Source organism: Oculina patagonica, chromosome 3 (genome assembly GCF_052425735.1).
Source record: "Oculina patagonica isolate OP01 chromosome 3, crgOcupat, whole genome shotgun sequence".
NCBI classification, from domain to species: domain Eukaryota; kingdom Metazoa; phylum Cnidaria; class Anthozoa; order Scleractinia; family Oculinidae; genus Oculina; species Oculina patagonica.
The window spans coordinates 4,689,718-4,707,566 of NC_135760.1; the positions used below are offsets into that span (position 1 = coordinate 4,689,718).

The 17,849-nt window shown below is 37.6% G+C and overlaps 1 protein-coding gene and 1 pseudogene across 2 annotated transcripts in view; both read left to right on the top strand.

Moving 5' to 3' along the window:
• Positions 1-17,849, top strand: part of LOC144645126 (mannan-binding lectin serine protease 2-like) — a 69,560-nt gene that overhangs the window by 573 nt on the left and 51,138 nt on the right. Inside the window, exon 2 of the mRNA XM_078504605.1 lies at positions 623-827. Coding sequence (XP_078360731.1) covers positions 635-827 — 193 coding nt within the window. The 5' untranslated portion in view covers positions 623-634. The remainder of the gene's footprint in view (positions 1-622; positions 828-17,849) is intronic.
• On the top strand, positions 2,491-11,061 carry LOC144645134 (prostasin-like; annotated as a pseudogene). Its single transcript, XR_013569228.1, has 6 exons — positions 2,491-4,574; positions 5,351-5,527; positions 6,869-7,379; positions 8,423-8,477; positions 8,617-8,755; positions 10,518-11,061. The product of XR_013569228.1 is annotated as a prostasin-like (transcript).

Here is a 17,849-nt window from a genome sequence, read left to right on the forward strand (position 1 = left end):
AAAAGGCAAAATGCAGTAATAATCAAGTTTGAGCAAGCCTAAAAAAATGTTTTCCTTGATTGTAACAATGTTTTATGATATTGAAAATGGCTTTCCAGACAAGCACTAAAACATGTTTCTGTTTTTGAAAATTCAAATGTTCGGTTACCATGATATATAGTTTGTAAGAAATAAATTGAATTTGAAATAAACGTATAAACGCGGCACTTAAATCACGAAAATTTAATAAACGCCACGGCGTTTAATCGAATAAATACGGTAACCTCTGAAAATACGGTAACCTCTCAAAGTTAGTCGTGCAGCTTTGTCTTCCCTTTGATGCGAATCAAAGGTGGTGAAAGCCAACTTTTTGTGCAGTGCAAAGCCTTTGGAATAATAGGATAGAGTCACAAAGAAACAAGAACACAAAAATTAAGCCAGTCAAGCCCGTCCATCTTGCGTTTTCTCCACCGTTTCATAGTGATTTTAACGGGTGTCTGTATTGAAGTGTGTATGAGCCGCAGGGAACAAGAAAACTGTCGGTAAATTAAAGCCAAGGTGCATGGGGTTCGATTATTTGTATAAATATTGGCATTTGCATGACTTAAGAAAAGTGATTTTTAAATCGTTTTTTTTTTTTTAGCTTGAAGATGACATGCAATGCTTTTTCGATGCTGTGACGATTTACTATGCTAATAGTTCGGATTACTCAGCCACAATTTTCAAACCCCTGTGTGGTGACAAGCTGCTTCCAAGCTATGAACTCCAAGCTGCTCGATTAATGGTCCGGTTTAAAAGCGACAAAAGTGTTCAAGGAAAGGGATTTCTACTGAGATATCAGAGCTTAGGTAATATTAACAGCATAAGAAATAACGGGCCAGATACAGATAGTTAAAATGCATTCTTAGTATTGTTTCATAACAATAAGCTCTTGGATTCAAACAGTACTTTTAAAAGGGCGCATGGAAGAGAGAGTTCAGGGACTGGACTCGATCCCCCTGCTCAATGTTGTTTCATTGGGTTTACAAATCACCTGGCCTTGTTTTCTCTCCCCCTACTCCTATAGTGGGCTATAGGTATATATACTAGTTATGCAACGCTTTCGAGTGGTATCACGGCTATGGAATATCCCACGAGTCACTTGTATTTTCTCGGTATACACACGAGCCTTTAGGCGAGTGTGTATACGAAGAAAATACAAGTGACAAGTGGGATATTCCATAGTATACCACGAGAAAGTGTTGTGTAACTATTTTATACCATGCCATAGAAAATACGCTTACTAAATTTCATCGAGAATAAGATCGCAGCGCACGATGGGAAGGTTGGGTTGAATACCGTCGAATATACAACGGCTTTCCTGTATTCTGATTGGCTGTATTTTCTATGGCATGGTATAAAAGCCGGGTACAGCCTGAAAAAGGTACTTCTTTTAGGCGGTCCACGGAGCCTTCCCGCGTTGAGAAGTTAATGATAAGAACAAATCAGTCTATATCGACATCTACGTGAGTTCAAAAGCTGAAAGTATGGCCAAGGTTTACACCAACTATTTTTTTTTGCTACAACAAACCTCAATTAAGCTGTTCAACACATCAGTTTGAATGGGTTTCCGAAGCTTGTTACCAATTGAGTCGGTTGAACTCTTACCGATTCTACTGAGACAGAGTCTGTCTACCAATAGGATAGGGAATAAATTAAATTCAATGAAGGGCTGATACACGGTTCAGTGCAGTTTATACATTTGAAAACTTTAGATAAAATATAAAATGGGTTTATCATGCACGTAATTGGTGGTAACAGGAGCCATGGGCTCCTGGTGGTTATTAGAACAATTTGTAACGCTTTCGTTGATATAGGGTATAGATTTACAAACGAACAGAGTACAATTAACCCGAATTTCGTCATAAAACGAAACGTTCAGAGAAGAAAACGGAAAAAAACGTAACATATGTAGCATTTTTAAATAAGGAATAGAAGGAAAATGTATTTTATAGAAAGCCCAGGGGGGGGGGGGGGGGTACTCCGGCTTGTTAATGACGGGGATGATCGAAGGATTTTTTTGGGTTTGAACACTCGATTCCGGGATTTTTTTGGGTTGGAAAATTTGGCAAGCATTTTTTTGGATGACTTCATTTAGATAGGGTTTTTTGGGGGGTATTAAAAGCGAACTAAAGTGCCTTGGCGCGGCCTTGGCGTATTTATGGTATGATTAATAAACAAAACGAGCGTTCTTTGTGTTATGTTATTGCCCCTTCCGGCAATTTAGGGGTAATTTGACAAGGGATGTTTTTGGGGGTTATTTTTGTTCCAGGGATTTTTTTGGGTAACGTCGGAAGACTTAGGGATTTTTTTGGGTCCTGAGTTTTGCCTCCATTCGATCATCCCCGTCATATACAAGCCGGAGTACCGCCCCCCCCCCCCCCCTGGGATAGAAAGCAGCTTTATTGCGTGGTTTACAAGTACAGTCAAACCTCTCCTTACGAACATCTCTGTAATACGGACACCCGGCCCTATTACATACTACTTATTAACCGAGAGTGAGGTCATTACAGAGGAATCTCAGACCGAGGCCTTGATGTATTGACCGAGCGACAGCGAGGTCAATACAGCAAGGTCGAGGTCTGAGATTCCCCTGTAATGACCGAACGGACGAGGTTAATAAGTTATTTATTATATGGCCTTTAAGCACTATTCAAAAAAAGAGTATAATCAAGGGAAAAAACACTGGAGTTAAAACTCGCTCTCGCTCTCTGTGGCTCTCTTCGTCGCTCATACTAAAGAAGTATCGGTATGCTTATATTTTTCTTTCAGTTATTAAAAGTTATTTAAAAGGTTGTTATATTTTGTCGGCATTTTTTGTTGTTTTTGCCCCCTCGCTGGTAGCTTTTACTCACAACTCAAAAAACCGTCGAGCCGAGAAAAATTTTCATAATGCCCGGTCATTACAAGAAAATAATGCCCGCTCAGCAGCCAATCAGAGCGCGCGTACTATTGTAGCCATATAATAAAGACAGTTAACCTGGTCCGACAGAGAGAAAAAATCATATAAACTCTACCTCTGCAATACGGAACCTCTTCTCTAGCAATCGCGATTACGTCTCCAGCGTGACAAATTGAATTACGTGTGACAGACAGGCGGTCAATCAAACTATTTCAAACGACGGTTTTTAACTGCAATTTGGTATATTAAGAAACATTGTTGCTCATTTTTTTTAAAAAAATCCTTAGGCAGATTTCATAGCTACGTTGTTTTTTGTAATTTTAAAGTGGCTCTGAACCCCACCTACAATATTTTTTTAAAAATTGGTAACAAAGTTTGTTTTTTTTTTTCAGTGAAAATGTGAGTAAAGCCCTGGCCAAACGGCAACGCAAGTGGACGCAAGAAAGTTGAACTTGCGTACAGACTTGCGTTGGGTGGTCAAACGGACTCGCAAGTTTACTCGCAAGTGCACGCAAGTTGTCAAAAAAGCCATTTTAATGCTACTGCGCGCGCTGCAATTTAGTATTTGAAGTAAACAGCAAGACTTGCGTTGACTTGCATTGGGTGGCCAAACGGTGAAAAATTTGTAAATTTGACCCCGACCAAAGTGAAGACAAGTCATCGCAAGTCGACGCAAGTGCACGCAAGTCCTGGCCAAACGGAGACGCAAGTGTTCGCAAGTTGAAAACTTCCGCCTCCGTTTGGTCAGGCCTTTAGACAAAAATATATCGAAAATTAAACAAAAACTTTCACTGAGTAGTTTTTAAGTTGTTAGCCTCAAAAGGTCAAAAAAAGAGTATATTTGACCAATTTTAACGTTGCCATAGTAAAGAATTTTGACGTCACAGTGACCTCAATTTGTTCATTGGTTGTTCATTGGTAAAACCTACACAAATTTGTACTTGTATCCTTCTCATTGTTATGAGTTTCAACCTTGCTAAATACATATTTGTGACTCGAAAATGCTGAACAAGTTTTTAATGCAATGCGATTGGGGCACCTAAGAGTGCCCCTGGATACAAGATTTTAAATAATATATTTGTAAAACATGTTTGTGATTTCCTGTGCAGCCAATATATAAGACATCACTGTAACCGTCATCGCCTCTGTATGCGTTACGTGCCGTTTACAAAGTCACTGACAACGTCACTGCAATTTGGTGTATTGTGGCTCCAAAAAACAAAACCACATATATACATTAACCGCCTTGAGATCGGCTATTGTTTAAATTGGTGTTTTTCAAGATAATTTGCAAAGCAATTAAACAGGTCAGATTATTAATTCTTGATATAAAAACACTCAGCAGTATTAATTAACTTAATCATGATTATCATTTTAGTTCCACCAAGTTTTCTTGAGACGCCGGTGAACAAAACTGTCCAGGAAGGCCAAAGCGTCCTGTTAAAATGTTCTGCTGTACCTTCCGAAACAACCATCACGTGGTCAAAGGACGGTGAAGTGATTCAAGGGGGAAACTTTGCTCACTTGACAGCTGGTCTACGGGTTCTAAGAGCCTCTCGAGAGAACATGGGCTGGTATGTTTGTAATGCTACCAATCGAGGAGGAAGCAAAGTGGCTCGGGTTTACCTGCGGGTATTAAGAGCTCGTGAAGCAGGTAAATTTAAAACAGTTCCTTTCACCACTTTTCTCTACCGTCGAACTCGAGGTGCAGACTAGGGTTTACTCCAGTCCTTAAAAGTCCTCGCAAACTCACTGGGTTAATGTATGTGAAACACATGTACGAGAAAACCTTTTTTCTGTACTCCTCGGAAGGGTTGGCAGTAGACTTCCTTAGGGTCTGGATATCGTTGGTTTATTACTTTTGTTGCTGTTGGTGTTGCAGTAGCAGTAGCAGTAGCAGTAGCAGTAGCAGTAGCAGTAGCAGTAGCAGTAGCAGTAGCAGTAGCAGTAGCAGTAGCAGTAGCAGTAGCAGTAGCAGTAGCAGTAGCAGTAGCAGTAGCAGTAGCAATAGCAGTAGCAGTAGCAGTGGTAGTGGTAGTGGTAGTGGTAGTGGTAGGAGTAGTAGCAGCAGCAGCAGCAGCAGCAGCAGCAGCAGCAGCAGCAGCAGCAGCAGCAGCAGTAGTAGTAGTAGTAGTAGTAGTAGCAGCAGCAGCAGCAGCAGCAGCAGCAGCAGCAGCAGCAGCAGCAGCAGCAGCAGCAGCAGCAGCAGCAGCAGCAGCAGCAGCAGCAGCAGCAGCAGCAGTAGTAGTAGTAGTAGTAGTAGTAGTAGTAGTAGTAGTAGTAGTAGTAGTAGCAGCAGTAGTAGTTGTAGTAGTCGTGGTGGTACTGGTGGTATTAGTAATGTTTGCTGTTGTAAATATAATTTTCCAAACAACAGGCAGCACAAGAACTCTAGAACAATTTCTTAAGTTCGTTTCTGATTTTTTTTAGTATGTGGAAAAACATCTCTGGCAACTCGTGGTAGAATAGTTGGCGGCGAGGGAGTGTTCAAGAAAGGTTCGCATCCTTGGCAGGTTATGCTGTGGAGCAAACGAGAAAAGAGAAGTTTTTGTGGTGGATCTCTTGTCGCTAAGAGATGGGAGGTAACAGCTGCACACTGCGTCACTGGTAATAATGATTTGTGACCCTTCGTGGCGCAAATTGTTAAAGCGTAGAAGTGAACTGTGGTGATTGATTTATTTCATCCTGTTAAGGCTTCAGTGAAAACTTAAAACCAAACGGCTACATGTACTAAATCGAGCCATATGAAAACAGTGTAGATTTTCTGCGTTAATTTCAATCCAAGTTCTTTTTTCATATCATTCAGAAGGATTTTTCTTCTTCTTGTATTATAACTACAAAACTGTTAGGTGATTATGTTTATGCGGTTATGCAGTTTGTACCAGTAGGTCGTAGCCCTGTAAAGTTATTCCAGGAGGTCAAAATGCTTGCAACAGAATTTTTCTTCTTACATTAATTGCTTTTGAGGCATTTATGTTAACATACTAAAAGTCAACAAAAATCAACTCATGGGAAATATGTAAAAAATCCACGTATTGAGGCAGGCTGCCATTTTTTTTTGCTAATTAGCCATTGTAAACTTTTCTAGATCTGTCAAGGCATTTACCACCTTTAGTTACATTTAACATGTAAAAACAAGGACTGTTAAGTACAGTGTACATTTAAATTCTATCGTGCCGTTTTCCAACAAATATTCAACAAAAAAGTGTTATTTTTTAAAATTAACATTTTAATTTCATTAAAATGGTAATTTCTCATCCCTTCCTAGTCAGTAACTGGACTATCATAGATCATCGCCTGATTAACTATCAGTACCTTTCTAACTGTACTGTAACAGCGGCGAAGCAGAGGGGGGCAGGTAGGTCTGAAGTCCCCCAGCCCCCTGAGGGTGTTACGTGTATGCCTTGGGGGTGGCGTCTGCCCTTTAAAAACACTTTTAAAACTTATCTGTGATAAGGCTAATTTGCATAAAACATGGCGTCTAAAGGGCAAAATGAGAGAGGTCAAAAAGTTTCATTTTTTCCGTATTTTGCCTGGGTTGATTTTTGTTGACTTTTAATATGATTATCTAGAGTCCTTGACGAAAACGTCCCTGATAATAAAATTCTGTTGCAAGCATTTTGACCTTACGGTATTAAATCACGTTAACTTTCCTGGACTATCGGTACTCCAGTTGCCTGGGTTTCAGCGCGTTTCTGCGTCAGTATTGGAGCGAGATACGTTACGCTAGTGCCGCCCACCACACGGAGTGTAAACGATACCAGTAAATGTACAGTGAAACCTGACAAATATGCTAGCTGGAGCGAGGGAAGGGAAAACCTAAGATAGACTATCATTCCAGCAGGAGTATAGCTAGACTCCTAGTTCTTTCATGCTACAGAAACCGGGATACTGAGCTCCGGTCCTGTCCGGCTGCGTGGTATAACTTCTCTATTTGAATGTGTTTAGGTCCATATTACCTCAGCGATATCGAGGTTCGCCTTGGCAAATTGTTCACCAACAAACGAGAACGACGCCGTCAGCAAACAAGGCTTCCCGACAGAATCAAGATTCACCACGAGTTCGACGCTCTTACCGATACTTACGAATCAGATATAGCACTCATCCACCTCAGCAGAGAAGTGATTTACACTAATTATGTCAAACCAATATGCCTTCCTCACCCGACAAACGACCTCCTTAGGCCAGGTGCTATCGGTGTCGTAACTGGGTGGGGCAGAAAGGGAGAAGGGAAGAAGTTCCGTACCACCCATTGTGGACCAAGCCACGTGTAAAAGATCGCACCCAACACAACTGGTATCCAACAACATGTTCTGCGCTGGACATTTAAATGGCGCTCGTGATGATGCCTGCTACGGAGATTCAGGAGGACCGCTGGCCATCGACAGTAGCCTTTCAGCGAGGGCTGATAATCACCGCTGGGTGCTCGCAGGCATTGTTTCTTGGGGAGACGGTTGTGGTAAAGTTGGAAAATACGGAGTTTATACTCGAGTGTCGAATTTGTCCTTGTGTGACTGGACTGCAGTGTCACACTTATTTGTCCCCTGTGAACTGCCTGAATGTAAAAATGACGTGTTTAGGAAATTTTATTGCATTGCATATAAACTGGACTTCTATCAAAACAAAGCCCTGTGATGTTGACTTGAAACTGTAGAAGAACGCAAAGAAAATCCGAATTGCTTTTAGCCAAAATTTACACGCGAAGGGGCGCAGTGATAAATACTTTCTTACTCCAATGTCAAGTGACGCACAGTCGACTCATATACTTCTTTGAGTACGTTCCTCCTTATTTATAATGGTAATAGGACTGAGTGGAGTCCAATTCGGTCTGTAATCATACGAGTGATTTACAAAATCGGACGACCGCGAAGCGGGAGTCCGATTTGTTTAATCACGAGTATGATTACAGACAGAATTGGATGACACGAAGTCCAGTTACCAATTAATCAAAACTATGCCAAAATTTGAGAAACAAATTAAACTAATCTTCGGTTAAATGGTTAAACGCGTTTAAAAATATTGAAAAACATAACAGTTTACTCCACGAAATGCACAACAACAGCGCGCGCAAAATGACGCGTACTGTCCAATTACACAGGCATGACGCGTACACTGTCCTATTACACTGTCCAATTACAAGCATGACGCGTACACTGTCCTATTAGTGCTCAAATCGGGCTGCTGATAACCAATCACGTTCGAGAATTTTGTTATAGTTTTGATTAACAGTAAAATTAGAGTTCTTGAACCCTTGATTTCTCACACCTCCCGGTAACTCGAACCAAAAGTCGTTTTCCTTCACTTGATTGAACACTGCAATTTTACATTCCGTTTTTTCCAGCTCCCGATTACTCGCACCAATTTTCGTTTCCCTTTGAGAATTGAGAAATCATAGAAATCGGAATTGCATGGCAATTTTCCTAACTTTGACTTCCAAAAAATCATAATCATAAGTAATTTAACAGGGACTAGCAAACTTACGTTTGTTTTTTGTTTTAATAGGTTCCGGGTCACCAGAGCCAGCAGCTACGTGCAAAGAGATTTATGACAAGTCCAAGTAAGGTCATAAAACACGAGAGAATTCCTAGCGACTACTCGCATTTTCAGCTATATATGGTTCATTTGCCTTTTGAATGAGATCATGTTCAGAACTTCTTGCAGCAAAGTTCAAACCTGTTTCAATGACGATCTTTCAGGGTACAGGAAGACAAACCTTACGATCTGACGATGCAGGATGTTGGAAAAATCTCTGTATATTGTCACATGAGTGACGCAGGCCTTGGTGAATGCGGTGTTGGAGGGTGGACACTGGTGATGAAAATAAACGGCTCTAAGGTACCATACATAGTGTTACCGTACCCAAATTCGCAAGTAGCCAATCAGAAGCGCGATCTACTGTCCTGATATCCTACGATATCAAGTCACTGACCTGATATGCCACCATATCACGGTCACTTTGAATTAAAGTAGTGTTTCTGTACGATGAATTGAAAAGAGGTTTTACCAATAAAACAGAAAATAGTATTTTTAATTATCTGGTGTTTACCGGTCGTAAAATGAGAAAAACTTTCCCGCCAAAACTAAACTTGAGCGCGCTCGCCAATTGCGCGATGTTTGCCGACGAGTACTGAAACATTCACACTGAAACAATGGAGTCGGAGTTTCCAAATTTTTCGCTAAATTTGGATTTTGAAAATTTAGGGAATGAAACTCCAAACAAACGAGTAAAAAAATGCAAGAAGAGGACTTGATAAAAGTGTTGAAGACCAAAAAAGTATCAATACAAGCAGGTCAACACATTTTGTACTACGTGTCTGGCAAGCATGGCTTCAACAGATCGAATAATATCACCGGATTTTTGGCTGAATTTGGGTACGGTAAATACCTAATAGAACCTTTTTGGTACGCTTCGGCGGCATATCAGGCTCGTTTGGTCTCACCATGGGTATTTTGGCTCGACTGCGTCTCGCCAAAATACGAACCATGGCTCGACCAAACTCGCCTGAGATGCCGCCGAAGCGTACCAAAAAGGTACGATTAGGTATAAATACTAGACTACGAACAGACTCTCCTCCCCCCCCCCCTCCTCCTCCCCAATTTTCGCGTGGTTATGTTGTTTCTCTGTTTGTTTGTTTGTTTGTTTTTTTGGTTCTCCTTTGATGAATTACGGGAAGAGAGGACAAAGTTAGTAGTGTCTAAAGAGAGCTCTATTCATCCCGTGGGGACTTTTGATGGGGCAGGTGTAAAGCTGAGGGCTTAAGAGGAAGGGCGGATGTGGGAAATATGGCTCAAAGGAAGATGCAGAGTGCTAGAAGAGTAAAAAGTTCTCGCAAACTGCCTTTTAATCTAAGTATATATGAATTACCTTTAAACCATCATTTAGCTAATCTTACTCGGAAAATGCTCTTGCATTTTCACCTAAAAAATCCGTGGGGGCGAAATTGAAGGGGTGGGGGATGGAGTCTTCTTAAATGAAGGCGGAATGCCAAATGGTGCTTTTACGGGTTCGGTGTAAGATTTTTTTTTTGTTTCAGCATAACCTTCTGCTCTTATAATAATAAACCGTTATTTAACCACGATCTGTTTAAAAGCAAATACATGCTTGAGGGGTCGTGTGTACGTGTGACTAACTACCTACCTACCCTTAATTATTAATCTTAACAGAGAAGGTGCAATTTCTAGCTTTAAACCAGCTTGAAAATGCCGTTAGCAAGGTATTAAAGACGAGTTTTTTTTTTAAAGATGGAATCTATACTGGCCAGGGCTAGCCTGCGTAGCTGGTGAATTTGTTGGGGTTAACGTGCGCGCGAGCAAGCTGGAAGCTGTAACAACGAGCGGCGAAGCCGCGAGGGGCCTAGGGAGAAGAAAGCCATGTTGGATTTCGTGCCTGAGGGGAAAACTGAGAGCGAGGCTGATATGACAGATATGACATCGAATAATGGTGTGGGTTTGCGCGTTGTTCAAAGGAACAGCGCATAAGTGAAAGGCCGGTGGCAAAAGGTGTAACTAAATAAAGAAAAGCAGGTATCTCGGCAAAGATCCATGCAACAGATCCTTTTTAGTCTGGTAAATTTCTTTTTGTTTCTTTTCTACACAGAACATTACGATTCGTCCTACTGGAGCGACAAAAATGACTACGGACTCCCGGAAGGGGCAACAACACTCGACAAAAATGAAGTCAAGGTACTGTCATACTGGAACACGCCCTTCACCAAAATCTGCCTTGGTATGGAGGTCAACGGACAACGGAATTTCCTCGTTATCGAAGAAAGCGTCAGCTCCCTTTACTCGCTAATTGCTGACGTAGAGCATCGAGATACGTCCTTGGGTCGAGACAAATGAAAGACTCTGATTGGCGCAGAGGCTTCGCTTCAAACCAACTGCAACCAAAAAGGGTTCAATTCTATCGGAGGAAATCCCAATGGCGCTAAAGCAAGAATCGGCATAATTGGCAATTAAGAAGATGATTGCAATAGGTGCGACTCCAGGATCGGGTTTGGGACCGGAGAATCGACGGACGACTCAAACACGTGCGGTAACGAGGCTGCCTTTAGTCCGGACAATGGAGACAAACATATCAAAGCCATGGGGTACATACTGGTCCAGTAAATAATTGTAGTCACTCTACAACGATGTGAAAGCTATGGGGTACATACTGGCCTAGTGATCTGCTGCAACACCGTACGGAACCAAAGGAAAATTAAAACTTTGTTTAGTACAAGCGGGCATAGTGCTTATAATTTCTGTCTTGATAACACTGATACCTTCCATTTGTGATTAATAATAAAGGTGTGGGAAGCAAGTTTCATGTTTTGGTATTGCTGGTTTTCACTGGAGTCCATTGATTTAAGTGCAGGGGAGGGGTGGGGGTAGCGATCATCCAGACCCTGAAATATGGGGGCACTCTCGAAAATAATTTTTCGCGCCCCTCCCCTAGATCCATCAATGATTATGATTAATTTTGTCCCAGTCTCAGATCTAAAAGAATCCAAATATTTATAAAAAGTATTTTGAACTCAATTCTGCATAAAATTGGAGTAGTATAGGAGTTGGGGGTACGAGATCATAAAAATTTTTATAATCTCTTACATCCCCAACTCCTATACTACTGCACAGCACTGGATCCAAAAATGGATTTGAAAAATGGATCCAAAAATGGATTTGAAAAATGGATCCAAAAATGGATTTGAAAAATGGATTCAAAAAATGGATTTGAAAAATGGATTTAAAAAATGGATTTGAAAAATGGATTCAAAAAATAGAATCAAAAATGGATCCAAAACTGAAATTCAAACCCTGAAAAAACCAACCCTAACTCAACCCTTGATTCAAAGTAAAAAAACTTCTTATACTCTTTTTCAAAATTTTGGATACAGTGCTTTTAAACAAGCCGAGTTTTTATGCTGTTGTTATTATCATGGTAAATCTCTTGTACTGAATATCTGTTGTGAATTATCTTCTAAAACGATTATGATTTTTGTTATTTTTGAATTCATTTTTTCTTTTTCAAGGTTGGATAATACACTGTTTAAATCATTGTAAATGTTACATATGTATTTACTTGTTTCATTTTCTTCATTTAATAATTTTGTTAATGGCTTGCAATGTCCATCTTGTTTTAGTTTTTTTTCTAAATATACTAAAGTGTCTAGATTTTCATATACCCAATCTCCGAGTTTTGATAATTCTTTTAATGTTACGATATACTTCAGTGTGTTTATTGCGTCATCAGACATATTTTTGAATGTATCTGCTTTGAAACATATTTTCTTTAAATTTTCCATGTTTATTTTCATGTTGGTCATTTATATATATATATACTTTAGAAATTTTTATATATTTTTATGACAGTTATGCATTCAGGAGGAATATCATCTGAAGTAAGAATAATTTCATTACAAGATTCATAGAAGTGAACTCCCATGTTAGTTGCTTTCAATAAATTCACTTGAAGAAAAACTTTTGAATTGTGTCTAAGTCCACTATTAGCATTCATGTTTTTGGCTAAATGGACATGTTTACGATTCATAGGTTTTAGTCCTGTTAGTTGAATTTGATGCCAAGCTTGTTGTGTAGTTCCATGATAGGCATAATGTTGTTTTTTAAGATCTAAAGATTGAAAAGCATTAGTATCATTAATCAATTTACCAACATGCTTGTTGTGACCTTGATTAGCTCGAATATACAATATTTCATTTTCCTCTTTTAATTTAAATCTTTGTTTACAGTTATTAGCAACAACTGTAAAAATATGAGATAAAGTATATTGCTTAAATTCATTTAAAGCTAAAATATTATTAACTTTAACATATCCCTGATCATCTATATCTAGTTTTGTATCAATAATATGATGCCTTAAGAGCCATGAAAGTTTTTTACTAAAAGTTATATCAGTAATATTCATACTAATTTAAAACGCACTATTAAAAGTTATATAAAATTATAATGTTTTATTATTATATAGAAAAGTTATGTTATATAAATTTAAATATACTTATTTATGGAAACTGATGGCAACAAATCGTATTAGCGTTGAAAAATTTAATGAATTAGAATGTGAAATGAATAAAAAATTTATAAAAAACATAAATAATAGGCTTTACCATATCAATAAAATAATTGATAAATTAAGCACTGAAAATAAAATTTTAATTAGTGATAATCAAAGGGAAAAAATAAATGAAATATTTAAATTATTATTTGTAAATCATAGTACTATAATAAGATTTATAAAAATAAATAGAAATATGGAAAAAGAAAGACATAGGCTTATAAGTATTCGTTATTTGTTAAAGATGATATTTCAACATTTAGATATACCAAGTGATTACATTGAAGATAGTAAACAACAAAAAACACGAGAATTTAATCAAATATACTGGTCTGAGATATGGGATACATTAGGCGAAAAAATATGTGATATTACTGCAAACTAAATCTTGATTAAATGATAAAAATAATCTTTGATTATTTTTATCAATATTTTAAAAAAAACTTTTATACTCTTTTTAAAATTATGGTGATTAATATTTTATAGTTCAAGGTTAAACATCTGCATTATTGTTTATATTAACTAACCAATCATATTACAATAAACTTTTATACAAACTTTTATATAAACGTTTGTCATAAAATAAACTTTTATTCTCAGAATTGATTCAAGATGTCTAAAAGTCAATAAGCACGAATTTTATATATGTTGTAGATCCTTCATTGGTATCCAACTATTAAAATCATCATTATATCCTTTCCACTTCACTAAAGCTTGTTTCTTCTTATAATCCCTCCGAATGACTTTATCAATTCTGAATACATCCTGTTTTGCTTTTAACAGTTCAGGTTCATAAAAGCTTCCTTGTATGTCTTCATTATTGAGATCTTTCAATTTGTATGTAATGGGATTAGTATGTTGGATCTTAGTAATTACGAACATTTCTTCACTCCAATTCGGTGTATAACCCTTATCGAAAACAATTCGTTTATACTTAGATATTCGGACCTTGTCACCAACCTTAAATTTTGGTTTAGCTGATAATGGCTCCATATCACCGTATAGGTTAAAGTAAACAGTTCCTTCATTCTTTTTCTTTGAAGCTTCTGTGGGTGTCATTTTGATAGAGCTATGTTTTGTATTATTATATTCTTTTACTATTTTTGGAAGTATTTCAAGATACTGTGTATTACCTTGAATAGTAAACTGTTTGTACATTTTGGTTTTTAAAGTCCTATTAAATCTCTCAATAACAACAGCTTTACCTTCATTAAAAGTGGAATACATCTTGATATCATTCTGCTTTAGCCATTCCTTGAATGTTTTGTTATAAAATTCAGATCCCTTATCAACCCAGAGATATTCAGGTTTACGCTTGTCATTAATGATAATATTGTTGAAAGCGCTAGTTATTGATGCACCTTTCTTATCTTTCAATTGTATAGCCCAAGCGAATTTACTGAATACGTCAATTATAGTCAATAGATATTTATAACCTTTATTCCATTTTGAAAGTTTATCCATAAAAACTAAATCAGCAGACCATATGTCGTCAATTCCATTTGATATTACTCTTCTAGTTTTAAATTTTCGTCTGATTGGTTTATGTAACTCATCGGCTAATTGTTGAGACCAATCATTTTTACTCAACGCCGTTTTCCGTTTTTTGGCTTTTTTAACACCCATACCTATTTTAGCCTTGGTTGCAATGGTATTACGAGCAATAGCATGACCCCATTGTCTGTCCTTCCATGGGATAGCATCAAGGGCTTTTACCATCTTTTTATCAGCTTCGTTTTTGCATTTAACCTGATCTTTTGATGGTTTGTCAGCACATACAGAATAATCTACATCATGTTGCATGCTAACAGCGTCTGTTTTGCCAGTTGGTTGCTCATATATTTTTAGTATTTTACCTGTTTTTGGATCCCATTTTACCTGTTTTTCAATAGGATTTCCAGGTCCGGTATATTTATGCCCTGGAATAACAAAACCCTTTTTGGGTGCTACTTTCAGAATAGCTTTATGGATATCGATACCTTTTCCCTTTCTGTAGTAATCAACATTGTCTTTCACTCCTTTGAAAGCTTGCCCAGCTAAAAGTCTAGCCATAGCACCAAAACTTGGTGCTGGGGTAACAAAATTTGAAGCCATGTATGCTATTTTATCAGTTGTAGATGGTCCTTTATAACGAGCAAGAGCTCCACCACTTTGACTTTTGACAAATTTAGTTTTAGTGATTCCACATTCAACACATTTACATTTAAGCATTAAACGTCCATTTTTAGCCATTACAAATTGTTCAGACTCTGGTATACACTCAGTCTGTTTCTTCTGTTTTACACAATATGATTTAACCATTATATATATATTGATTAGATATTAATCACAGTATTTATTCCTCCATTTTCCTGCTTTTTTATCCCAAACGGTTCCAGAGCATGACGGATCTTGATGCTCACTTGGGGATGTCCAGAACTTTTTTGAAAATAATCCATTTTTATTGTTAAAAGCCCCTTTAGCAATTTCACCACTCCAGTATTTATCAAACAATTTTTTATCACCTCCGGTAGCGCCCATGATGAAAGATGCTACGTCTTGAGCTTGTTGAAACCCCGGAATCTTATCGCCGATCTTTTTGTTGATGATTTGACCAACTCCCCGACCTTGTGTCTTTTTTTTATTGCTTACAAAACGGGTTTTAACGCTTTTACATTCAGAGCAAATGCATCTCATCATAAGTCGCCCATTTTTGGTTTGAACATATTTTTCACTTTCTGGTACGCATTCTGTCTGTTTTTTCTGCTTTACGCAATACGATTTAACCATTATATATATAAGTTATATATTTCTGAAATAATGTTGAATGAATTTCTCATTCTTCATTGTGTCATATATGTCAAACACTTCCAACAAATTAGAATACGTATTCCCATGGTTCATCTCATTCAAAAAGTATAAACAGAAGTATCCGCATGTGGTTGTATTTATATTCTGTATCTGATTGTTTTGATGTAGCAATGTTAAATTCTTCTTTTTTGCGTGATCGACTATTTTTTGAAATGAAGGCATACCAAAACTATCAAAATAATTGATTACCTTATCTTTTACATAAGTTGCAACCCAATGACTACCACTCAGATATGACGGTTGGAGATTGTAAATGAATATTCCTAATTTGTGATTATGTGGCACAGTCTCGTCTCTCATTAGTACATTTTTTATCGGTATATTCAAATATAAACACCAGTTTATTAAATCAAAATTACTCATTGGTATATTCTTATGGAATGTTGGCTTTCTTACTTTCTTTTCGGTTTTAAGATCTTTTTTTTTGGAAGCACCAATCCACCTGTTCGAAGAAATTTATCATATTCATCCCAAGAACCAATGAATGGTGGCGGTGTGTAAGCTAATACATCTTTCTTACTTGGTAGTCTAATATTTCCACCATCCTTCTTTGAAGTGTTATCAGTTGTTGATTTGTTAGTTGTTGACCTTCTTGATCTTGTTTTCGTTTTCGGAGCACTAATTCCAATCATTGGAAAACCAATTCGCGGTGCCCCATGACCGACCCTAATGACCTTTCGAATTTGTGTCTTTGAGATGTTTAAATCAGATCCAACACCTAACTTCTTAGCCTTATTAAATTTATTGATTTGTCGTTGAGTTAGCATTAAACTGTCATTGCCAGTCAGATCTGAATTGCTTAAGCGAATTGTAATTTCACTTTTATTTCTATAAGCAGTCAAAAGCTTCCTTCGCTGTCCTTCTGATAGATTAACTTTATGAGAGTGATAAGTTGTCATTACTTGTATATATACTACGTTATATAATTTCTTGTTTATAAAACGTATACAAAATAAAATGGTTTATACATAATATTCAATTGATTGATTTATACAATAACCAGCTCATTACCCACCTTGTCAATGACGATTGTCTCATTATAAAGAACGATGGCATGGACGTTGAAAGGACTATCTCCCGCACTATTAGCGTTTAGTTTATATCTGAATATCAACTGCTTTGGGTCTCTAGTTACTCGCTCTGCTTGATATGATAAATCAAAAAAGATAATAGGATAGAGAGAGTTGTAATTTGCCAAGTTGAGTTGTGTACCGCTGTTGTAATCATTCTTTCTCATACCATAAGACATTAAATCATTGAAGATCCTAACTTTGGACTCACTATCATATTCGGTCTCAGGATAAAACACTCCGTTGCCGTATTCCAATCGGCATGTTGTCAAATAACTACCATTCCCACGGTCAAGATTGATATTGTAGGTATCAAATTCATAGGGATTTTCATCTGCATTGTTTGATTTAGCTCGTTGTAGATATACAAAGATAGCCTTAACATTATCAATACTGGATGATATCTGGAAGAATCCACTGCTATTCGTTGGTGCGGAAACCTCATACATTTCGCGCATATACGTCCAAGTGTTCTTTACCAAGAAGGAACTAACAAACTTATCATATAGGCTGTCCTTTGGAGTCAATTTTGGGACCCATAGAAGGAATCTATTAAGGACCACTCGTCCATCAGCTACATCATCGGCCTTTTTAAGTAATTCGGCGTCATTCTGTAACTGTATATTGAATTGGAGTTGCATTGGGAGTAACATTCGACCTTCCAGCTCTTCAAAGAAACTGTAACGATTTAGAGGTATAACAACATTGACATCATTGAGACCTGTCGTCAAAAGTCGCCTAGCCTCAAACCCTGCATTCTGATTAGCATTTGCTATCCTATGGTCGGTATCTAGATACCAAAGACTATTTTTTGCTACTGAACGACTAAAATCGTCACTATATTCGAGGAGATTCTTAACGAAAGTAACTTTATGGAGATTATCGGTATCATAAACGATTTTTCCTGCTGATTTAATCATCATGTGGGCAATCAATGAATGTGCTCCATTAATAACTG